Source organism: Lytechinus variegatus, chromosome 7 (assembly GCF_018143015.1).
Source record: "Lytechinus variegatus isolate NC3 chromosome 7, Lvar_3.0, whole genome shotgun sequence".
NCBI lineage: Eukaryota > Metazoa > Echinodermata > Echinoidea > Temnopleuroida > Toxopneustidae > Lytechinus > Lytechinus variegatus.
The window spans coordinates 17,689,346-17,715,929 of record NC_054746.1 but is presented as its reverse complement, the minus strand read 5'-3'; the positions used below and the strand labels follow the sequence as shown (position 1 = coordinate 17,715,929).

At 34.5% G+C, this 26,584-nt stretch overlaps 1 protein-coding gene across 3 annotated transcripts in view; it reads right to left on the bottom strand.

Moving 5' to 3' along the window:
* Positions 1 to 394: 394 nt before the first annotated feature.
* Positions 395 to 26,584, bottom strand: part of LOC121418611 (serine/threonine-protein phosphatase 2A 56 kDa regulatory subunit delta isoform-like) — a 57,102-nt gene continuing 30,912 nt past the window's right edge. For 2 of the 3 annotated variants that reach the window (XM_041612589.1, XM_041612590.1), the window contains 11 exons: positions 23,653 to 23,783; positions 23,100 to 23,159; positions 20,383 to 20,491; positions 16,774 to 16,827; positions 14,978 to 15,028; positions 14,537 to 14,656; positions 13,358 to 13,485; positions 10,412 to 10,513; positions 8,048 to 8,120; positions 5,946 to 6,053; positions 395 to 4,111 (listed from right to left, as the gene is read on the bottom strand). In XM_041612589.1, the coding sequence (XP_041468523.1) occupies positions 3,959 to 4,111; positions 5,946 to 6,053; positions 8,048 to 8,120; positions 10,412 to 10,513; positions 13,358 to 13,485; positions 14,537 to 14,656; positions 14,978 to 15,028; positions 16,774 to 16,827; positions 20,383 to 20,491; positions 23,100 to 23,159; positions 23,653 to 23,783 (1,089 nt within the window). In that variant the 3' untranslated portion in view covers positions 395 to 3,958. The remainder of the gene's footprint in view (positions 4,112 to 5,945; positions 6,054 to 8,047; positions 8,121 to 10,411; positions 10,514 to 13,357; positions 13,486 to 14,536; positions 14,657 to 14,977; positions 15,029 to 16,773; positions 16,828 to 20,382; positions 20,492 to 23,099; positions 23,160 to 23,652; positions 23,784 to 26,584) is intronic. The other variant, XM_041612591.1, reaches the window with a different exon arrangement.

The following is a 26,584-nucleotide window of genomic DNA, read 5'->3' as shown; positions in this document are numbered from 1 at the left end:
GCTGTGTGTAAAGTTCTGCATGATCTACATACCACAGGATTTAGACATCCTATATTTCCCCTGGGATTTTTTCTTTTTTTTTAAGGGGGACATAATTCTCATACAACCCTGATCGATTTTTTTGACAAATAATTTTTGCAGTGAAATTTTTATTGGCAAACAAGAATATTAATCAATATATGTCAAAATTTCAAGTTCAGCTTTAGTGAATCAAAACTTTTGAAAATCTGGTTTAATAGCCATGAGTATGGTAAGTGATTGTAGAATCATACTTTACAAGCTGCTCAATGAAATAGTCCCAAATTGTTAACTTTGTTTTTATATATACAGTTTATATTCTACTGATTAACGTTATTCCACGACAAATAACAGGCGACAAGTCAAAATTTTGAAATATTTTTGTTTGTTTTTTTCTCATTCACAAAGCACAAATGGATATCATCATCAACCACATTTCACAACTTCATTGTTAGATTTATATTTTATACATTATTGTCACTGCTACATAATATACAATGGTGCCTAACATGGGGGAAGCATGTTCACTTTAAATATACTCTCATTGTTACCTCTGTAAGGAAAAATTAAAATATTCCCCCAATTCAAAAGAGGACTGAAGAAAGTGTACACATCAAAAGCCACGTTTTCAGAAGCACATCAAGTATTCTGAATAGTGAATACAATTTAAAAATTTATAATCCAGCCCAAACTAATGGGAGCATATATTATAAATTTGCTGCCTTTATAGAAGGTGCTTTATACAAAACATTGAACTGACATAGCTCTATGGTAATGTTGCTTCTAAATTAAATGTGAATATTCATCTAAATAATCTGATACAATTCTCCCTTCCTGAATAGAAAAAATACTTTGTTTTCCAGAAAGATACTGATTAGATCAACTTTGAGGCCGGGAAATTAATGAAAGTACCAAATGTGCATTTTACAATTAATGCTCTAAAATAGCAAAGTTTTTTTCACACCCACCCCCCCCCCCATGAAAGAGTACCCTATTAAAACAAAGAAAACAGCTGCAAACCATTAATGTATTCTCAATATGAACTAATTATCAGTTTTCTATAAATAACTGTAATTATTTTAAAAAGTACACTGCCAAAGTCTGTTGCTACTTTCACTTTGTTCATCATAACCTCTTCACGACAAATAATTTATTTTTCTTAAAAAAGAATAAATCCTAAAAGAGCTACTTCATAACTTGCATATACTGATTGATGGGTCACTCATTTCTCCTAAAAAGAAATACTGGAGGCGTCTAAAAAAATCAACAGAATAGAATACCAGCACAATCTTACAAAAATCCAGTACAAGTATAATAAAATTTGACATTTGCAAGATATGCCCATTTTCTCTTGGATTATAGATTCTTTTCATCTCTAGTGTTCTCATCTAAATAATATAAAAACAAAACACTGTATATCTTTTACAACTGGCCTTATCATAAATGCTTTTAGGTGTATATAAAGAGTGATTCTCTAGGTATAATTACTTTTTATATCCACATTAATGTGTAGAACTAATAACCACTTATGTTGATCTATATCTTTATAATAACACTTCATAAAAGGTGATTTTCTTCTACAATGTAAATAAAGATTGGGTATTTTTGGTATAAGGTATGTAAACAACACATACATCTAAACAAAGAAACAGACACTGATTTTGTGCACTAATTCAAGTGTAAAAACAACCAAACGTTTCTTGCAATGACCCTGAATAGTGCATAGTGGTACCAGTGATAACAATAATACTAATTAAAGCATAGCATATGATGAGAACCAACAGAATAACTCATTTAAAATGTAAGCACCACCTTTTGACTGACAGCAAAAAATATGTAGCATACCGAATCCATAAACTTACTAGATTGAGTTTTCATCCTTTGTATAAATGTTGTAGAAATGCTGACACAAATAGAATGCATTTTTTTGTGATTTAATTGGTGGTGTGGGGGGGGGGCTATCAGAAAAAGTACAAACCTTTATGCATGAATTTTATTTGATATCATTTTCAACAGCCCATAAATACTAACTTTTTTTCTGTTGGGTCTACTAACACAGGTGCTACCATCAAGTATTTCAACTAGAAAATGTTGGTGCAGCTTGACATGAAATTTGCTACCATCTCAAAAATAGAATCTCTACATGGTAACATGATCAGTTGAGAGAGAAGACAATACTAGGAACCGTTTAATGACATGTAGAACTAGCACAGGCTGGAACACTGATCTACATATATAGCAGGGATGTAATTAGGCACTTTGTTACACAAACTCAACATCCAATACAGTAGACATATTCATAGTTTTTTTAATTTCTTTTATACACATATCAACAAGAAATCACTAACCTTCCTGACCAAATTTCTAATAACCAGTTATAAAAAGGATGCAAGTCTCAGCTTCTTTAGTTTCACGAATGAATGATCCATCTCCTTTTGTGTGTGTACATATTAGTATCACAAAAATGAAGGTCACTCACCTTGATCCTGTGTCTATATCAAAAATATATTTTGACAAAACAACGTAAGATGAGATGAATCCTTTTATAATTGGATGATATATTTGATCGAGTGAGATCATATGATACCCATATTATATGACAGGTAGTTACAAACAAACCAATTAAACAAATGCCACTCAATTCAATCTTGAGAGTAAGCAAAATGTGATCATTTCCAGTCATTTTTTTCCTTTAAAATAAAATAACACTCCTAACCCTAGTCTAGAAGAAGCTTACCTAACACTCCTTCCCTGCTACATGAATGTCTTTGGAAAGAGAAGATCCCATCTTAGGCAAACTCAGGTAGATAAATAAAGCACTACATTGGTAAAGGCAATAAGATTCGCCAAATAGAATCAACAATCCACATACAAGCATTGATTCTTTTCTACGAGAGACTCTCAGAGGGATTTTCTTTTTCAATAAATTACAATTTATCTTTCATATGGACAGCTGCTGCAGCGGGCGTAGACTGCAAAAGAAGTCAATGTTAACTCTTTCCAGAAATGACTCTAATAACAAGCAGTGAAATGCAACATGTTCATTGTAATTCACACAAAGCCAGCATGTAACTATATTACCCAGAATATAACTACATGGTAGCGGTGTACACAAAATAAAGCCGTTCAAACAGCTTAAAATCAGTCAGTGTTATTCAGCACTACAAAAATAGGATTCCATATACATATTTGCCCTGAAGTCATCCCAATGTAGGAATCGATAAACATGATCGTCAGAGCTGGCCTCTTCAAGGCCGATGAACTACATTGCTACATATAATTCATTTCCAATTCAAAGACAAAGTATACTTTCTTTGCATTATTTACAAAAGACTTTGTAAAAACTCCTTTTTTTTTTAATATCAAATGGACAGAGCCCCAAAGAGGACAAGAATGAATGGCACTGGATGAACGCATGGTAGAAAATAGAGGATGGCACGGAGCAATCAGGATGTACATGTTTCAACATCGTGATTTGAATGGGGGCCAGATGCAAAGAAACAAAACAAGATTTTTTTTTTTTCAAAGAGGAATGCATAAAAGGAAATGATACAGAATTGTGGAGGCACAGTAATATCAAGAAAACTTCCTCCAAAGAATCATATATGAGAAGAGTAAAATGCGTTCATATGCAATGCAGATCTGGGGTCGGTTTCATAAAACTTGTTACAGTAACAAATTTACAATTTCTGTTAAAAGCTACTAAAATCCTTCAATCTGATTGGCTGATGGTTCATTTGTTACAGAAATTGTGCATTTGCTAATCTATTACAACAAGTCATTATAAAACAGGACTCTGGGCTTCATGGGTTTCCGGGGGGGGGGGGGGGTTGGGGGGATGGGTTTGGACAGGGCCAGTATAAAAGATCCAAAAAAGGGGAAATTTTGGATCATGAACAGACAAAATAAGACCCAAGTACGAGGGCTGGTGGAGTAAGACTCAACTATTGGTCTCGGGTGACGAGATGAGGAATTCCTCATGGCGTTTGTGGGAGCCAATGGCCTTGATGGTGAAGGCATCCCTTGGAAGCTCCGATTTCCGTCTCAGCAGGGGCTTGGAATCCTTCCTACCTCCGGGTACTCCTTCAGCAGCCTGCGGTGGGGGTGAAACAAGGAGAAACAAGGCACATTATGAAGAGAAGAAAAGGGTTGGAGTAACAGAGTACGAGGAAGAGAAACAGGGTACATTAAAAAGAGAAGAGTTGGAGTGATGGAAAAAAAGGGAGAGAGAGACGGAAGATTTTTTCCCCAGAATGGAATAAGAAAGGCCAGATGAGAGGGTGTATGCCATAAAAGGATTGCAAGAGAGGGGAAAGAAAAATAATACTTTGCATTATAACTGAACTCCTTGCATCTCCTTAACTGCGCACAGAGATTAAATTATTGACGATAAGGAAACACCCCTTGACCATACATAATAGTTTGCTACATTCCACCCAAAGGGCCTTTTAGCAATGTAATGCAAATGTAATGTTAAATAATACAAATCAGCCATTCAATTATGCAAGTATTAAAAAAAAAGATCAAAACTCACAACCCGTGCACCCCTCCCACAATAAAAGTAAGCAGTGAATGGTCACACATCGTGCACATGCAACTTGCATGTACGAGCAGGTAATAAAATCAGACGAAGTGGTCTCGGACTTAAGTGCAATTAAACCATGGAATTGATCAGAAGGGGTGGGACCACTTCACTGCAGAATTCAAAAGATGTTGAGTGAAGTACTTAGCTCTTGGTAGAACTAAATGACTCTACTTTATTAATGTTTAGAATAGTGCACCAACTAGATAATTAACATGTCATAAATGTTATATATTGTTATGACATTCATGCAAAAAAAAATTCTCCTTTTCTGAAATATATATTGGACAGATTAGTTTTGGAGGACATCTCACACAATATGACAAACACTTAGCAATAGAATAACAATGCACCACAAAAATACATCATAGTTCCAAGTTGACTGCAACATGTTTTCAGGACAAGAAATACACAAGTGCATCCTAACCCCTCCCCCTTGCTTTTCCTAGTAGCAAGGCATGATTGCTGGCCTGATAATCCTCTTAAGACCTCATAGATTATTATTTCATAACAGATGGAGTCAAATTAATAAATGTTATCTGGCGTAAACAACTAGAGGGATTTTCAAGCGAGCACAAATAATCCGATCCAATCATATTTCTTCAAGCATAAGCATGGGTAGAGTGTGCTTATCCATGCTCATTGTAGCCAACTTACAGGAATTTCAACCTTTAATGTGCATGGTTAAACATATTCAAGATCTCAATCCATTAGTTCCAAATGATTAAGTATGTTTTAGACACAATGCAAATATTAATCTTAATATTAATAGACATCTTTGTATGGTGAACCTGTCATTGAGAAGTTGATATATATCGGCCCATTTGATTTTGCAATCTAATTGAAGCCCTAAATGCATGCTTCTGATCGTGTGAAAATGAAGCTTTGTTGGTTTGTTCACTGCGAAGTTTAGGCAATGGGCTATGGACCATCCCCAGCAATGGAATTCAAATAATATTCTTGACTAATCCTCAAGCAATATGCTTATTAATTCCCACTGTAAACAGGCAAAATATCTTCTGTTATTTCTCTCAAACAAAATTTATCTAAGAAAATATAATTGAGATTTGCAGTATGCTAAAATGAGTACTTTACAATATTTGCTTTGAAGTTTGTTAGTTTTCACTTCACCTCCTTTTTTTTTATCATTTTTGTCTAATTCATCTTTTTTTCAGTTCATCACTTTTATTTTCAAATCATATCTTTCCTTTTTTTCCCCTTATTTTTGATATTTTAAAATATGATAATTTTTTTAAATTTGTATTGACTTTCTAATGATTTTCTCCCTCTCTCACTCTCTTGTTACAATTATCATTTTGAGGGGGGTGTTCAAATGAGCACTAACCTCATTCTTAATGTGTTCTTTGAGTTCGGCCTCAGAGTCCATCTCCATGTCGGGGCTGTTAATGCTTCCAGCCATACTATTGGGTCCAGTTAAACCCACTTTGGGATACTAGGCAAAACAAGAAACAAGCAAGCTCCTAATTACATACTCTCCACACAGTGTTTTTTTAAAGCATGGTATGCAGGGGGGTTTGAGCCAATCTACCCAGGTCAGATTCGGGCTAAGGTTTCTGACATATCAACTAAATATGACAATCTGACAATCTGGTAACCTATCCCGAAGAGTTGACTAATCAATTAACACACTACTCTACAAATATCTGGACTATGAGGATTGGCAGTAGTGAAGTAACTAATCAGCTGTAGTTTTATCTCTGATCAGACATATTTGAATTTCACTGAATGCCTGGAGAAAAACTACTTTTAAGTGAAATGATATCAAACTCTTACAGTATGACACATACCATGCACATAAAAAATATTAACATGCAAAATAATAATAATAATAAAGAAATAATATCTAGACATCAAATTGGGATTACTCTAAGCCATACTCTCATAGTATTTTCTAGAAAAGAATTGATATACTGTAGTTTGTTTTATTTTTGTTGGCATTGTTTTATTGTTAATGGTTGAGAGGAGAACAACATAATGGTGGTTCAAATTTTTTTGACAAATTATTCAAACTGTAAATTCTCATTTCTAAACTACCATTCTAGAATCTCAACACAAAGTTGAAAAGTTTAGTTTAAAGATTATATTAAAAGTTCAGTTCATGTAACCATATTCTATTGACAAATAAATGTTAGCATGTATATATTTCTATTGTTTATATAATATTCCAAATCATATATCAATATCAACAAGTAATATGTTCTGTGAAAATAAATGTACCAAATTTGCTTATGTTTTATAATATGCAGACTTCAATATTATTTGTATTCTGAAAGATAAGGAAGGTTTCTAGCATTACATAAAGAGCGTTTTTGCTAGCATGGGGCAATGGGGCAGAGGGGGGCGTGGCAAGACTGCTGACAAGTGCACATCTTTCTGTGTAATATTAAGTGCAAATACTACCAATTTGGACAGCCCCTCCCCACCCTCTCCATTACAGTACCTTAAATTAGCTATATGTAATAATCTCAATCCCTTTACACATTCTAAGAGTCTTTTCTTTATAAACACTGGGTTAATCATGCATGAAGATAACAATGATATTGAGAAAATAAATTTTCAATTTCAGTTGGGCAAATCAATAGCAAGAGCGGATGAAAAATCACTGAACATAATCATTTGTGCCCATGCAGAGCCATAACATTGGGAGTTTCATCACATGTAAGAACACATCAGTTTTCTTAGAGAATATGTCCCAGATCACCTTTTAGGCTGCATGTAGTTTCTCGTTTTTACAAAGAATATTCAAACCGATATTGACACAAATACAACTAATATGTTACAGAATACATGGTTCTACAGACATCAAAACCTTTACTGGGACATATATAATGCAAGGCCTCTTTGAACTACACGATTCATTTTTTTTATATAAGGAAGGTGCAACAATATGGGACAAGCAATGAAGAATGGAAAGATAAATATTCAATTAGTCAAGTAGTGTGAACATGATCTATTTTAATGGAAAAACAATTTCCCATTACCAAATTTTTTTGGTGAAAGCTCTAAGATTAGCCCAAATAGACATAACTTTGGCAAGTTTGATAGTTTCTGTACATTCTAAATTTGGTACAAAATAAGATAAGTCTCCCTCTAAAACCAGCTTGGCCTGATATTAAACTTTCCATTATCTATGAAATTTCCTTATTCTAGCTGTTCACCAAACACAAAAGAAAAACAGAATATCTCATGTACAGGTTTGAACTTGTATTATACTATCCAGATTCAAAGTGACTTTTTAACTATAAATCTAGTTCATTAATGACATCTAATTTTCCAACCTCTAAGAAAAACTACAGCTAAATGACACCACCCGTCAATTCATGTTTTATATTTGGAAAGAGATATTGACAACAGAAAACATTCATCATACTATATTACTGTGACTCATGAACAAGAGATATTAAAAGGAAAATATTGAATACTTACCAATGGATTTGATCTTGCTTTGGATTCTAATTTATTCCATATCTCATCCATCTTCTGCAGCTTATCTTTCTCCCTGAAAATGATAAATTCAATACATTTCATTGCTTTATGATGATAAAGCTTCCCCTTTCATCACCTTTGTCCTTTATAATCTAAAGATGACATAAAAAGCAACTTCCCATCAAATCCAAATCCCATAACAACCAATAAGGACTGAAAAACAACAGCACATTTGATTTTATATTTCTTTTGTGACTTTTGAAAAATGTCAATAGTTTCTTTTTTATTTTCTATGTGTGTTAAATCTTACATTATGGTATAGATCGCTGACATTTTTACACATATTTTAGTCTGTAAGTATTGAAACAAATAATTCTTTTCTCAAAATTGTTTAGATATATTTCAATGCGAATACGTTGTTTGTGTTGTTGAAATAGATGACAGTCCTATGAAGATGAAAAGTACATCACCATGTGGATAAAGATTGCAATGTGATATCTCTCCTCTAAATAAAACCCAGTATGTTCACATCTAAATGAAACTTCACACCCTAAATTATTAGAAACAACACCCACCCATAAAAGCCATTACAATGATTTTCTTCTGGACACATCATTTGTTATGAGAAGGGAATTCATCGCCTCATGAACTCTGATGCTCAAGTCACAATGGAACGAACAAGTACCACATGGGGGCTACTCAATTATACTCCACACTAGCAAAACCAGAGGATTTCAAAATGATAAATTGCTGACTGGTCTACAACCACTTAGTCTAACTACCATAGGAGCCGAAAAACTTAAACATTGCAACATCCTTTGAGGACACCCTAAAATTGCATTAGTTCACCAGCAGGTACTGGCTTTGGAGACAGACATTTTTCCTCATTTGTAATGAACCATTTCTTGTACTTCTCTTTACTTTTTGTTTTTGCTCTTTTTCTATTAAAGCACCTTAAGCTTAAGGACGTTCCACAGTTAAAATGAAGTCCATGTCATTTCACCAAATTTTGCAGAGAGTTACTTTGGTATCTATGCATTGTGAAAATGCAAAAAATAATATAAGTTCATGTGCTTATTTTTTTTCTACGGGTCTTCAAAGTCATCGTATTTGAATGATATGCAATCTTGCGCAATCAAGAGAATTATGCCTCTCTTAGACCTCACAAATTAACCAAATGAGTTTAAATATCTTTACTCAGTGGATACCGCATCAAACTTCATCAAATTTTCAAGATATATTACAAAGTGTATACCAAAGTAAGAGAAAGTCTTTTAATTGGTAAAACTCTTTTTGTTTTGAATAATATTTTATTACTATATCTATTTGGGGTCAGCAGCGCCCTCATTTGGCAAGAATGGTGCAAACACTCAGAAAAAACAAATCTTCAAATTATTTTGTAAGCTGCAATTTTTTTTGAAAATCCATGTCATTCTCATCAAATTCTGCTAAATTGTAAAGGAATGCATATCAAAGGTGTAGGAAAGTTGAAAATATGGGGTCCATGTGCTCGTTTTTTAACTATGAGTGTCCAAAGTGATGCGAGTTGGCATGAAAATCGCCTAAATTGCGCCCAATACGTGCAAAAGTCTAATAATGCCCTCTGAAATACAAATGGTTCCATATTTCGCTCCCAAACATTCAAAGTCCATGTCATTTTCATCATACCCTCTATATTTGTAGAGGAATATATTCAAAAGGCATCAAAATATAAAAAATCTGGGGTCCATGTGTCCAAATTGTTGCGAGATGGCTTGAAAATATTGAAATCCACCTAAAATGCACCAAAAACATGCAAAAGTCTACTAGTACCATCTAAAATGCGAATGGTTCCGTAGTTTTGCTCCCTAACATTATTGCAGTATAAATGTATTGAGTAGTTAATTAGCATGTTATCATTCAAGTGGGTCTATATTTTTAGACTACACTAGCCTTATGGGTCAGGAAACTGGCCGGGTAAGAGTAGTTGAGTTGAGATGGCGCTATTGGTTCCTATCTGCTTTAATCAAAATGGATAAGACACTATATAAATCCTATGTGTTATTATCATTATCTCAGATGGTCTAATCCCATTTGTACATAACCAGTTTGTCTAATTCATATCTAGGCTATACCTATTTTATCTAGTATCCACTTGAGTCTAGATGGTTAGATGAACTGTTCATGGACCAAATTTTCATTTGACAAAGTAAAACATAATAAGTAGACAAAGTGGGCATTAGGCAAATTTACCATTACACCAAGTGGGATTTAGACCAAATGTGCTGTAAATCATGTCATGTAGACCTAATGGATTAGGCTCATCTGGATTTACAATATCTGAAAAGTAACTGAATACATTCAAGTAAAAGTTCTAGTACTTACAATTGTATTTCATCTTTGTACCTCTGCATGCATTCATCAAAGCGTTTCTGATTGATTTCCATGAAAAGCTTCAGAGCGTTGTAGATCAGGCCGTTGATGGTTCTGAACAAACAGTAACAACAAAGTCAGGATTTATAAGAAATATTGAACAAATGAGAAGTAAAAATTTGGTTCCATGACGTTTGCTCTGGCAACAATTGCTCCACTCCTATTTCACACACTAACCCAATAACTAACTTCAACCCTAGATACCAGGAGGCCGTTTCATAAAGCTGTTCGTAAGTTAAGAGCGACTTTAAGAACGACTGGTGATCCTTTCTTATGCTCTAAACCATCGCCTATGGTGTATACCATTTACCAAAAGAAAGGATCACCAGCTTTATGAAACACCCACCAGTATACCATACCCTAAAATAACATAAAACTCTATTGCGACCCTAACCCTCCTACATCTTAGACGAAATAAAGCCTGGAGCAACTGTCACAGGAGCAAATGTGTCACCCTTACAACCTAAAATTCAAGTCCAAGAACAACTTTATGGGGTGTTGAAAGAAACTTGCAATCAATTGCAAGTCTATTTTTGGTCCTTAAATCAATCATATGTCTGGCAATTACATACAAATTCATGATTGATTACTTATCTGCTCTTTGGAACAAGAAGTGTACTCTGATTTGTTAGAACTAAAATCAATCTTTCAGTTGTAAAATTGCAACAGAATATTTGCGACTGATTGCAAATGTTTACTTGCAACACCCCAGCTTTCATAGTCTATTCAAATACCAGTATATCAAAAAGTTACTTGATTCCTTCAAGATTAACGTTACCATTATTGTAACTTTATTTGATAATAACCTTAACCCTATACACCACCCCCTCTTGTGATCTACCGAAATTGTGAAGGTTAAATTAGCTGTGAGGACCAATTTGCAAAACCGTCATACATCACAATACAATGTTCTTTTTTTCAGGTCTTGTGTATCTCTTGGTAACAAGTTTATGATAATTGGAGAAAAAAAAGGTTATGAGGCCATGGCTTGTTTTGTGTCCTTTCCAATTGCCTAGGCTACCCTCATATCGACTTACTTATGTCCATTGGTTTGATTGGGTAAATTATATCAACCGAGGGGCATTTTTCATAGTCCATGGGGGCAATTAGCTGACTAGCCAACATTCATGGTCTTAACATATTTCAGAGGTCAAATCAGAAGGTTAAGTCAAGATGATGCATGCTCCTGGGGAGCGTTTCATCAATATTTTCATCCAACAAGTTGTCAGATCTGACATCTTCCATGATTCTGATTGGCTGAGAGGCACTGTTCCTATGGTAACTGTCAAATAAAATGGGACTTGTCGGATAAAACGTCCGACAAGTCCTTTCATGAAAGGCCCTCCTGGACTACTATCTTATCAAAAAGCCATCCGCTCCCATTCCTGGATTTTGCAGATCAAATGGACACTTTAGCACACATGTAAACACCAAGGAGTTCACTGAAATTGTTATTAACAATTTTTTGTTAAATTCTATTGATCAATTCAAAATTTGCTCGAATCTAAAGACATGTTTATTACTGCACAAATTAATGATATTTTGGTCAAACTTATGAGATATAGTTCTATAATTTTTGTTCATCTCAGGTACAAATGAATGAGGGACTTAAAGGAAATAGAATAATTGCAGGATTCCATCTAAAAACTAGAAATATTACGGAAGATGATTAATACCTCAATCTGTGAAAAAAAAGCCATATTAGTGCAATGGGTGAAAAAAAATTGAAACCAACACAGGATAAAAGGAGAAAATAAAGCATAAACAAGTGGAATGCCTCTGGCCGTCTCACCTGCATCACGCGGTTCAATATAGCAGCAGTGCTGACTTTGAATACTACTCTAACTCGCACAAGATGTTCAGTGATACATGGTTACTCTTATGTCCACTTTTTATGAACTAGAGTTACTAGACCAATAAACTTACAGAGATATGATGGTTATTCAACAAAAAACCCCAACATGGCCAAAGTTCATTGACCTTACATGACCTTTGACCTTGATCATGTGACCTGAAACTCGAACAGGATGTTCAGTGATACTTGATTACTCTTATGTACAAGTTTCATGAATCAGATCCATAAACTTTCAAAGTTATGATGGTAATTCAACAGATACACCCAATTCGGCCAAAGTTCATTGACCTTTGACCTTGGTCATGTGACCTGAAACGCGCACAGGATGTTCAGTGATACTTGATTACTCTAATGTCCAAATTTAATGAACTAGACCAATAAACTTTCAAAGTTATGATGGTAATTCAACAGATACCCCTGATTCGGCCAAAGTTCATTGACCCTAAATGACCTTTGACCTTAATCATGAGACCTGAAACTTGCACAAAGTGATGCTTGATTACTATTATGTCCACATTTCATGAATGAGATCCATAAACTTTCAAAGTTATGATGGGAATTCAACAGATATCCCCAATTCGGCCAAAGTTCATTGACCCTAAATGACCTTTGACCTTGGTCATGTGACCTGAAACTCATGCAGGATGTTCAGTGATACTTGATTAACCTTATGTCCAAGTTTCATGAACTAGGTCCATATACTTTCTAAGTTATGATGACATTTAAAAAACTAAACCTCAGGTTAAGATTTCGATGTTGATTCCTCCAACATGGTCTAAGTTCATTGACCCTAAATGACCTTTGACCTTGGTCATGTGACATGAAATTCTAATAGGATGTTCAGTAATACTTGATTAACCTTATGGCCAAGTTTTATTAACTAGGTCCATATACTTTTTAAGTTATGACGTCATTTCAAAAACTTTGATGTTGAGATTTGATGTTGACGCCGCCGCCGCCGCCGCCGCCGCCGCCGTCGGAAAAGCGGCGCCTATAGTCTCACTTTGCTTCGCAGGTGAAACAAAAAGGAAGACTTCAGGAACTTGTTCCAATGTGTCTTGGAATTCTTGTACAATGCTGGAAACATGATGGGTAGTATGGTCTCATCATTGTCACTTATTAAGCTCATTATGTACTCGTTGTTCCAATAATACAACGCTCGTTCTGCAACCTGAAGGGCAAATAGACAATCAACTCGTGTTAACTTCTTTTCAAGAAACAACTGCCATCACTTCAAAAATGGCATAAGCTATTGCAAAATAATGAGATCGTTAAGATTTGAAAATAGTATGTCAATGTACCAGAGAGATAATGACATGAAATTTACAAGTGATGAGAGCTTTTTGTTATTAAAACCTTCACAAGCTAACTGATATTCAAACTTAATATATATCATAATGACAACTTGGGTACATAAAAAGGAGTCTAACAGATGTTTAAAATGCGAAGTTTAATATTTTTTTCACAGTCAACCAAATGAAAAAATTTGAGGCTTCAACAAAACAAAAAAATATCTGAATGTGGCTGAAGAAAAGATGTACCATTCTCATAGTATATTGTGGTTCTGGGGCCTGTTTCATAAAAAATTGTTACAATAAAAAAAAATGCAAAAGGGTTAAAATCTACTGAAAATCATTTGATTTAATTGGCTGATGACAGAGAATTTATGCATTTATTATTGTAACAAGTCTATATGAAGCGGGCCCAAAATAATCACAACATTCTCTACCTTATGCAATTGGATACAGAACTTACAAAGAAATCAACATAGGGCACATACCAGCATAATGATTTATGCTGTCATCAAGTATCAAAATATAGCCAAAGTAGTAAATGAGAATCCGGTTTATCTCTTAATATTAAAATCACCCTCAGTTATGTTAAATACATGTATTATATCCTTCAAGTAGTTTTCTTAGGCTATATTTTAAGATCATTGTGAACCATATAAGAAGAGTAACAATTTCCATCATTGGTCATATCTTCCATTTCATCCTCATTTTGTAAAAAAAAAAAAAAAAAGATCTGACAATAACCCTTCCCTTAATATTATCAAACATATATCCTTTTAATACAATTTTGGCACTATTGCTCAACAGACTACACAAATGACCTATGTATGAAGGCTAACATTCATAAATCTACTACAAAAAAATGTATTAGAAGTAATTATATACAATTTTTTTTTTACATTGCAGTTTAATACACAGCTGGTGCAATACCTGGAAATGTGGGCTTGAGACGCAGTTGGCTAGCTGCTGGAATAGAGGTTTCATTACTTTCTGGAACTCAAGAGGCTCTATTACATCAAGAATTTCTTCTAATTCATTGAGAAACATCACCTGAAAATCAAAAATAAAAGTAATAATTACTATCAACCAATATCACAAAGCAAAGGTGCAATTTAGAGATTTGTAACAAAACCTTTCTGATGATTATAAACACACAACACTGCTAACTTTCAGAAAGGTATTTCATATCTTGCTGTTCTTGTGTCGAGCATTCAATTGGTACCTACATAGTTAAGACTGAAAGTAGGATCTTCAAAATGAAAATACTTCATTTTTCTCCATATTCAAACTTATAATAAAAGGTCAATCATTTGAAGAAAAAAATGAACATCTGAGCTGTGTAAGATAGGCTTAAATGTCTGTTTTACTTACCTCTTTGGGACTATGGACCTTGGGCCAGAATTTCAATAAAAGCATCAAGACCTGCCATCATAAAGGAGGAAACAAAATATATTATCAATGCATGTAAAATGTTCTAAAAGGGTCAAGATTTATACGTTCTTGCTCCTCATATCGGCAACAATTCGAGTCTACAGTGGACGTTTCACTTACAGGTCAATACATAAATAAACATGAATATTACAAATATGAAATAAATGTATTACAAACATGAAATAACAGAAAATGGTTAATTTTCTCGTAGAATTTGAATACTTAAGTTAATTGATAAATTTGGATATAACATTTGTCAAAGTGAATGGAGAATTAGAGTTCTTATGAAGTTGGCAATTTGCACTTGGAACAGTATTGATTTGTTTTCCCAATAATAAGTGTCTAATGATTAAGTTAACTTGAACATCTTTCTTCAGAATACCACCACAGATAACACTGAAAATGCTTTCTCTCTCTCTCTCTCTCTTATGTCAATTATTGCTACTCTTCAAAATAAGGAATGCAAAAGTGTCTCCCAAAGGAAACAATGTCCTTAATTCCTTACTTATGTAATACTGTAAAAGTGGAAATTTTCGCGTATTTCGCGGCAAGATCGGCAAGCGCAAATTTAAAAACACGCGAATTTATGAGCATCTAGTTTAATGCAAGTTTGAGCCGCGGTTCAATTGCGTATATCGTTTTGGCAAAGAGATTGCATAGTTTGACCTAAAGAGGGCGGCATTTACACAAGCAAGCTTGAGCTCCAAATTCTTATGCATCGGGAGAATTTGTTTCAAAGCAATGCAATCATTTTTTTAAGTCGCAGATCTGTATTTAAAATGTGATTTGGGTTGAACTATAAATTGCTTTTGCTGTTTGATGGGTGAGTGTTTAGATCTGTTTAGTTTTTGAGAAGACGTTGGGTCGATCGCCCATGTTTGTTGATTGATCCCATGCACTTTGAATACTAGTAGCCGTAATCCCCCCAGTCCGTACCCGGCGCTCGGCCTTCCATACCAGGCCAGCAGCTAGCAGCGCCTCCGTTTTGCCTTCCCCGATGTCCGCCCTGCAAATAAAAGTTGCGCTAAATATCACAAAAGCTCATGATTAGATCAAAACAATGCTGAATTATGCCACCCTAGAGCTAGAATTATGATCAGAAAATACAATTTCGTTGCTGAAATTTTAATCAAAACCATTAACAGATCTGATTGGCAAGAAGGAAGTGACTTTGTCATTTATTATTACGGAGTGTGCAGCGCGAATTTAAAAACCCGCGAATATGTTTTGAAGCCGCCAAGCGCGAAAAAATTAATCCCGCGAAAATAACAGCGTTTACAGTAGTTACCTATTGTTCCATTTTACCCCTAGTGAATGAAGGTATGAGAAGCTATACACAAACAAGAAATCACAGGTATATGTGCAGGTGCTTTGGGGGCAGTAGGCACCTCTCTTTGTTCTATTTGTTGATTTAATGAACCTCATCACACCTCGCCATCTGCCTGCTCGATCATCTTTACTTTCTGCACAATGCCAATTCACTTTTATATTTTACTTCATAAATATATACCTCGGTATTGTTTTTTATTCTGAAATACTGAATTAAATGCACCAGATCAATTATAATATTTCTTACTTCATAAATATATACTTCATTATAATGCACCAGATTCATTGACTGTTATATCTTACTTCATGTACAGTTTTTAATTAATTCTGAATATATGTACAATGTCAAGGTCAACAAACAATATAATATGTAATATGTGTGATGCAATTTTTGTGGTTCATCTTACCGATTCTGTTAATGATGGATCTTTCTCTAAGAATTGAACTACACAGTATGCTAGCTGTAAAGAGAAAACAAGTAAATGAACAAATTATAGTTAGATCTAGAATTTAGTACAATGCATTCAAATTTTAAAAAGGTGACAATAGATTTGGAAGAATCAAAGAAGGAAAAAAATTTCGAGAAAGATAAGGGGGCGAATAACATACAGAACATCAAAACAGATTGGCATTTTGCAAAGACAACTAAAATGAAAAGAAGAAATGGGAGAAAAATGGAAGAGATAATATAGGAAAAACAGAAGAAAGATGAAGAGGGGAAAATATAGAATATTAAACAGAAGAGATTAAAAATAGGACATAGGTTACCTCTAAAAACATAGTAACAGATCAGCATTATACAGTGCGTATCAAAAAAAAGTTTACACTTAGAAAAAATCCTGTAAAATTATATATTTGTAATATCCTGACGATTTTTCCACATTTTAGCATTGGTACAGATCCATTTAAGCAAATGACGATATAACTGCCAAAAAATATTTCCGCTTGAGTGAGCACCACTTACTTTTGAAAAGTTAGTGAAAAATGATTTGCGCAGAACTATGAAATAGTTATGCGAATAAAAATAGACCTTAATCATGAATAACACGTCGAATTTAGCTAGTAAAAATGAGTTGAAGATATCTTTTACCTTTTCAAACTTGTTTCCTTGCCCAAAACACTTCGAAGAGTGCATTGCGCCCAACCCCACTCCCCCACACACTGAGGCCATAGTGAAGATATTTGCTTTACACTGAGCTGTGATTTACATGAAATGGTTTAGGATTGATTTTCATTTTGTTAATCATTGACAAGCTTGGGGAAATGTGTGGAGAAACAAGTATTAAATGAAAAATGAAATGTAAACCCACTTTAAGTGATGAAAACTTAGTGAAAAATGCTGGAGATGTCTGATGTAAACTTTTGTTCAGATTCAGTTATGTCCTCAGATCCAGCTGGCACAAAAAGGGTAAAGGTTGTGCTTACTACGTGTTGAAATTTCAATTTGGGCGGCAAAATTGTTACAAAATGCTTGAATGTATCCGTTTCATTTCAATTGGCTAAAAGTGCTAGGGAAATTTTTGAGAAACGCTTCGCAGGGTAAGTTTGATTTCGCCCTTTCCCCTTGACACAGCATGAAAACAAGCATTTCTGCGCAAACAGATTTCTGCGAGCTTTACAAAAATGGAGAGTGCTCACTCAAGTGTAACATTCTGTCAAAAATTTTACTTTCATTGGAAAGATGAGACCCAAACCCAAGTTTATATGTGAAAAAATTACCCACATATTGTATATTTTTTAATTCCCAGGGATTTTTCCAAGTGTAAACTTTTTTTTGATACGCACTGTACATGTAGAAAATGAAAGCCAGAAAGGTATAGCAAAGAGAAAGGGAGGGGAGTGAAGTAATGTACAGGAGAAGAGGAGAGAGTGACAATGTAAAGATGGAGAAAACACAGGGGTGTGAGTGGTCACAAATAAAAAAAAAGCTGAAAAAAGCTGAAGAGTGCTGAAAAAGTCTTAAATAAAAAGAGTTCCCATTCTTTTTGTACAGAGGAAAGCCAAAAATAAGCTGAAATTAAGCTGAAAATCAAAACAAAAAAATCTGAAATCAGATAAAAATCTGAACTCTCACACCCCTGAAAACAAGAGATAAAGAAATGAGGTAAGTGAAAGAGAAATTCAACAAATTGAAAAAAAAAAGAGTGTGAAAGCACAAAATATAAAGAAGAAAAGAGAAATTTGACGAATGGGGAAAAAAAGGGGGAACGGAAAACAGAAAGCAAGACGACAAATTGATTAATTTAAACCATCAAATTGCAGCCACAAGGAGAGAGAGGATGCTAAATTAGGTCATTACACATGGATATCGAGTGGACATGGCAAATATTTTTCTCCAATTAAGGCAAATAGAGCATGGTGATGACCTGGTTTGCTTCAGAGGCTTGGGGCGACATTCACACAATATGAATACTTTACAAGAAGATGCATCTACGCAATTTACTTGGGGAATTTGGTTGATGACATCCGGAAGAGAACAGGGACAGAATGGCATGACAATGAGGCAAGAGCTAGAAGCCATTCTGAATGAAACAACATTTAAATGTAGGAAACATGATTATGCTCTGTAAATGCCGCAAATCACACAATACATGTGCATAAGCTGCATCATCTCCACCTTTGCTTACCTATTAAACAAATAAAAAAAAAAATTGGTACGCTGACTATATACATGTATTTCTTAATGTACATAATTCAGGAGTAGTTTGAATTTACAGAGCATTTGGTGTCAAGACTTTCAGCACAATTCATGAAAGAGAATGAATATGCATGTCACAGCTGCCTATACATTCTCCATCTAAACATCACTATAATTCAAATACACAATATGTGCATGTATGATCGTGGCACTACCTTATTTTTATAAGTATTTGCCTGCATTCTGCCATTCATTCATAGGATTCAAAATACAGGTCAGTAATTCTAAATGAAGTACAGTTCAGAAAAGGCTTCGGTAAAATCCTTAATAGTGATTATCTTGAAAAAGGCTTGAGGAAACACCACCCAGAGGCATCAAACACTTGTCATAAAAAGGTTTGAACAGAGCGTCCCACAAAAAAAGGAAACCGGGATTCCCAGTTACTTTTTCCACATAACAAAACGATATATGGTCTTTCATTTATATCATCTTAAAAAAAAGAGGGGATGACTCATGAGCATATCTTTTGTATTCTGTTTTTAAGCTTCTTTCACTTATCTCGAAATGAGAGTGGATGTAGATTAACGTGCAAGTTTCTGCGCAAATCGTATCTGATATGTCTCGGAATTTATTGTTTTACTCCGTAATTTGTGAAAAATTCAGTAAGTGTTTGGTTTTGAATGAAAGAACAGATTTCATTTTTACAAATGATGTTAATTTTATGATCGAAATATATCAAACATTTGCGATATCTGACTCTAATGAGGGGTTTTCTTTTTTTTGTAGGATGCACTGTATAATCCATATTTTACACAAGATACCTTTTGTGATAATCTCTCCTTAATTTGCAGAGTAACTAAGGGTGTGTTCAATGTCGGTTTCCAAATTTAAGCAGCAACATGGATCATGATTGAAAACGTGATTACAAAATGTGGATATAATGAGAAACAAAGATAATGTTAAATGTCCCCTATTCCTTGTAGGAAAAGTAAACGTCTTTCAAATTTAAAAATCATGATTCGGATAAAAATTTAAACATTAAAAAAAAAGATGCATTTGTAGATGCGATCAGCTCAAATTTTACGACCTTAAGCATCACAAGTGAACACCATTGAACACAACTGAGTTTTGAAATGTCTTTAAATTTGCTCTTGCAGTAGAAGCCCACAAAAACAGGTGCCAGAACTGAACTTTCTTGAGATGGGTCAAACTGCGCACTAAAGCTGCGCTAATGAAATCGTGTTCGTGGTTTTATGATTGAGTTTTCAATCATGATTAATGTTTCTGTTTAAATTTTAAAATCGACATTGAACACACCCTAAGATATTTATAAAACAGACATTGCTTCTGAAAACAAATGATATTGTGTAGGACTTACCTGGGGGTGATAAACACTAAGGGACTTGGCTTTATGGAGAGGCATTAAGACTTTTAGCAAGAATGTCTTGTGCTCATCTTTCAAAGGCAATGCAAATCCATTGATGATGCTAATGATAAAGAATGCAAAGAAAAAAATTGAATGAATCACCATATAGCAAAAGATAAGTACACACAGAACAAATGCCACAAGGAAATGGCAGATCATACTGGAAATGGCAGATCATACTAATACAAAGATATTATAACTCAATATCTTCAATGGTATCAGTTTAGCTATATAAATTTTGTACTGCAAAAAATGATTACAATTCTGCTAAAATCTAAACTTTTGCACCTGATTTTGATGAAATTTTATCTTTCTTAAGGAAACTTTCTTCTTTTTTTTATTCCAGTGTTATAAAAAAGAGGATTTTATGTTGGTTAATTGAAGAACAGGATGTACTTTTACTATCAGGAAAATCTTGTATCCATTTGATTATTTCTAGAGGGCTTCTTTTTTTGGTCTCACATGTTAGTTTTTTTTTTGTGTGTGTGTGCCTTGCACAAGGCCTTGGGAAGAAAAAATAATACCGTAAGTAACGGTGTATTAACCGCACCCGTGTATTAACCGCACCCCCAACTTTGGACTAAAAAAAAAAAAAAAAAAAAAAAATCTCACATTTACATGCATATTTGAGGTACGGAGAAACAAAATCTAAGCTTTTAAGATTTCAAAGTATCCAAAGAGATTACCGGTATGCAGAAATATGCTGTTCTTGATCAATTCATCTACAAATGTTAGAAAGAAAGAACGGTCCCGCCAATATTGGCAACTTACACACTCGCTCACCTCACAGTCACAGTCTACACACACAGCACTGCCATTACATTGCAAAGTACGATACAGTACAAGTCATGCCAGTACATCTTATCAAATTATGATCTGTCTTTCCCAGCGTAGGAGGAAGAAACATTCACATTTCTTGCATCACAATCTCAGAATCACTTTCAGAAATTTGATGTCTTAGCATGAATTTTGGATACGGGATTATAGGAAGGTTTAAGAAACAAAGAAATTGACATTTTTTCCAGTTGTTTTTTACGGCTTCGTGCCGTCTCTCTCGTGCGTGGTTGACATGGTATCTTATGAAAAGCAAACAGGAAAGAAAAAAACAAGCTGGCGCGAAACGAGACTTTGAATAGCGCCAGCTTAAGTCGCACTGTAACCACATTACAACGCATTCTCTAAGCTCACTCAACTCTCGCTCAGCGGTGACAAAATATTACCGAGTATGCTTGGCGTCTCTTTTAAATTAGTCAGGGAACTTCACTACTTTGAATCGAGAATAAAGTCAAAATTAGTGTCATGAAAGTGAGTGCGTTTGTTATGGACACCATTTAAGTAATATTGCAATAATTGCTTCCCATTACCCGCGGCTCATACCCCTCTAAACGACATTGCCTGGGCGGCTACGCCCGGCCACTCGATGTGTTGTGAACTGGCAGACATCGTACATGTACGGGAGGGGTTACGGCGGGCTGGCTCAGACCCGTCACCGTGTATAAACCGCACCCCCGACTTTTGCTTCTACCCCGCCGAGAAAAAGGTGCGGTTAATACACCGTTACTTACGGTAATTCCTTCTGGTAAACTTTAAAAAAAAAAAGAGAGAAAATTCCAAAAAATCTGTGGAGGAAGGTTTTCTTGTTGAATATGTCATTTTTTTTTTCAAATTCCCATTCAAGAATCATAAGATTCATGCATTCAATAAGTTCAGGATCAACTGGGATATTCAATTTGATGAGCTACAATGTACATTCAATGATTAAATGTTATATACAAGAAGGAATTATATACATTCAGAATGAAGGCTTTGAACAAGACTCAAATAAACTATGACATTGACAGACCAATTAATACAATCCATTAACAGTATAAAATCATATCAGCAGTCACTTTTAAAAACAATTAACACTTGATTGCTTGAAACTGAAAGTACTCTTAGATACAGAGCTCTCTAAAAGTACACTAACTTTTTAAAAAAAGCAAGGATGGAAAACACTTTACAGTGACCACCCAGTTCCCATAGCCAACATGCAATGATAGTTTGTCTCACCTCAGGATATGTATACCGAAAGTAATGGTATAATTTTTACACCGCATTTAACATTTCCTCCAGGTGAGCATTTTCACATACATTTGTCTTCTCTTCCCATGCGCAGTGTTTAGCAATGAGATAATACACTTTTGAACTAAACTTCTTTTTCAGAATACCATTCACGCTAGTGTACAATACGTCCTTTTGAACAAGGCTTTCTGGGGCTCTGTTTCATAAAAATAACAGTTGAAATAATGAAATCATTAAATTTGAATGGCTGAGAGTTGATCATATAACTTCTTCATTAGTTATAACAAGTTTTTATCAAATAGTACCCACAATTCTGGCCAAGACTATATGTCCATGCACTCTTGCGAGAATGACATACCAAGACACAGTTAAAGAAGAAAATAGGATAAAAGAGCAAGCACAATGAACTAATTAAGTTAAAGATAGACAGAGAGTATATTAAGACAATAGGTACAAGAAAATATGTGACAAGTAAAACATGGTAAGAAATGAATGGAGGGGAGGAGTAGACAGAGAACCCCCCCCTCCCATAAAGAAAAAAGTGAGATTTAGGTAGGATACAAAATCATATTAAAGATGAATGTAACTCAGTATCATTCATGACTCACCTGCCAAGAATTTCTAGAAGTTCTGCAATACCATTGTGGTGCTCTGTTTCATACACAAACCTGAGAGAGAAAGGGGAAGAATCAGAGACTTGAGTCCATATGAAGCAAAGATATGAAGAGATCATGTTACGACTTTGAAATTTTGATTACCTCTTCGTCATTATGATTATTATAGTCATTTAAGGTTAGTATAGTCATCACTATCATTATCATCATGACCATCCTCATCGATCATCCACACCATCACCACGGTCCCCACCACCATCACCTCAACAGGATCATCATCACCATCATCATCATCATCATCATCACCATCGCCATCATCATCATCATCAAAATCATCATCATCATCATCATCACCACCATCATCATCCCCACCACCACCACCATCACCTCATCACCACTACCATCAGTCACCTCATCATCATCATCATCATCAAAACTATCATACCCATAATCTAGGACATCCTTTCAATCTTCCTGCTATTCATATAATATGCACAAAAGAATCTGGTCTTATGTTTTCAAAGAGAACATAATTAACTGAACAAACCTGTAGAAAATGTTGTTGATTTGCTTGCGTATGTATGCCCTAAGTCCTAAGAACTTGCCGTATATCCTATGTAACGTTGTCTTGAGGAAATCCCGCTCCCTTGGATCTTCACTATCGAATAATTCCAAGAGCTGAAATGAAATGCGGGGGGGGGGGGGGGGGGGAGGAGAGATCAGTGTACATGTAATCATGAAAGAAATTAACACAACAGATACCGCAGTTACTAATTTGAAAATTCAAAAAGATTAAATCAAATTTAATTCTTAAAAAAAAGTATTTCACATTAGCCTTATTTTTCTTTGTCCTGATTTAACATTGTATCTGGAAGCCTTATTTTCTGTATGTATGTAGCTCAAATCACATTGACACATGTACATGTACTGACTGGCCAGTCCAGGAGAAAATCTGTGAACCTGTGAAATAATGTCACTCATGCTTTTATTCTGGATGCAAATAGGCAGCAAAACAACCAAACATTTCTCTTTGAGCAGCAGATGTCAGTGAACAGAGCAAATTTCTTTTTTTTCTAGATTCCTTGGGTGTTGGCAAAATGTTTCATAAATGGTTTGTTTTTTCTTCTTTTCTTATTTTTAAAAATATTTTTTCATAAAGAATTGCAAACATTATTTTTTTTTACAAATATGTACAAGAGTTGCAGGCATGTGCAACACTAATCAGGAAAGGCAGTATTTAGTAATCAGGCAGATACGCCCTTAATTACATTTCCAGATAAAGGAATCCATAGATAAATCAGATCAATAATGAATTATATAACTAGAGATGACATTTACTTTGAGTACATGTACACTATAATATTTAGCTTTTCAAAGCTAGAAATTCTGCACAAGACAAAGTGCATTTCCTTTCTACCACTCGAACACACCCACACACCATAAGGAATTTATGACCTACTTGATCATCTGATAAGAAAACAAGCAACTTCGATCAGCATACACGTAAGAACACGTACATGAACGTCACATTTTCATTAAAATGCATCTATGTTCATGGTTGGTTTTCTCCAATCATTATAAAAGAGATATTTCCATCATATATTTTAAGATAACCAAAATAGCACATAACCACGCACTGAAAGAAATGTCAGTGGTTGAATGTGATCTAATAGAAGATCGAGAGCTACATAAAACTAAACCTCAATTGAAGATACCGAAGTATTGTACACATAAAAATGCAATACCACAGATTGTGCATAAAGATAAGGGCAAAACAAGCAGGAATATTTCCTTTAAAAATTTGTAAATCAATCTGGATCACTTTCATGTAGTAGATTCTGCAGTTCTAATTACTAATTATTACTTCTGCAGTCACTTTATCTTTTGAACATTTGTAAAACGTCAGAACAGCTCCTATTTTTAATGATTGATAGGTAAAGTCCACCAAAAAGTTGATACGATTAGAAAGAAACAAATAAACAAACATAATACTGAAAGCTATATATCAAAATATGGATGAGAAATAAATGTATGATTTGTATAATTTCACAAAACACTTTTGGTGCACATCCTGGACTGGCTGGTATATGAAGGAATAAAGGAATTGATGACACCATCCACTCACTGTTTCATTTGTGTGTTATAAGAAATACATAATATTTGAAGTGAAACTTTAAAATTTCAAGTTTCTAATTTACATAGATCTGATTTTGATGAAGTTTTCAGAGTTGTTCTTTTTCTCTTGTTCATAATTTAAAATCCACTTTATTTCTGGGTGGACTTGCCTTTTAAAGATTAGGTTCAATCAAATTGCTTATACTTTGAAATAAAAAAATATACCATCTGAAGGGATCAGAGTGTCACACTTTTCAAGACACGGGGGGGGGGGGGGGATCCTTTACAGTATACCAAGCATGCCCCCCAAAAATGTTACGACTACACTAATTGATATCAGCCAATTTATCAAAGAACCATCAGGAAATAAGCACTTTGCCCTTGCATCATTCATCAAGCAATACCATTCATATTCTGCAAGATATTGCTGGGCATGTAAACTTAGTAAACATGTTGATGAGAAAGCCTTTTGCAGGAAAGGCTCATGGTCATTGTGACAATTACACCAAACATACATCCAGAGCTCTTCAAGAAGTTACTCAACATCAAAGGATGGATGACGATCACATTAATTTATCGCCATGGCGACCCATCTTGCCAAGCAACCCTGAATTTCACCTCAAGATTGTAATCTGCTGATTGAGCTGAGCGGACCGTCTGTGTCAAGCCTCTCCATCTCCCCTTAAAGGTAGGGATCAGGGATGTGGTTCAGAATATATGATATCTTAAAATATCAACAATCTACACCAGAAGATAATTTTTCACTGATGTCCATTTTTAACATATTCTGCATTTTATGATTCATAAAAGACCTTACCATAAGGTTATTTAAAGAATAAACTATTGTCTAAAATCAGATGGTCATCATAATTCAAAAGATTAATTCTAAAATTCTTCTGACAACAGTAAAAATTTGTAACTGCATTTTGTTTGGCGGTATCTAGATGTACATGTAGAGATCCATTTAAAAGGAGAAAAACTGCTATTTCAAACATTACGAAAAGTCAAACAATTAATGGTATTTTTAACATGCATTGTAAATAAGATATTGCTTGCTTTCAAATATCTACATGTACATGTAGCATTTTAATTTAAACTGCTTGCAGACCACTTTTCCAAAAAATATCATTTTGACTGTATATACAATTTAAACCACATATGATTATACACCAATCATGACTAAAAGTACTATCACACTTAATGGCCTATACCCATCTCTCTCTGCATTGAGATGCAGTATTGATCTTGCGATTATGAAAGAAAGTTATAAGAATACCTTTATTGATTGGGCATCTAGAGAAAACTGTTCAGAACTATCCTTGTAAAGGCTAGCCTTTGGTTTGAATGTAAAAAACAAATCATTG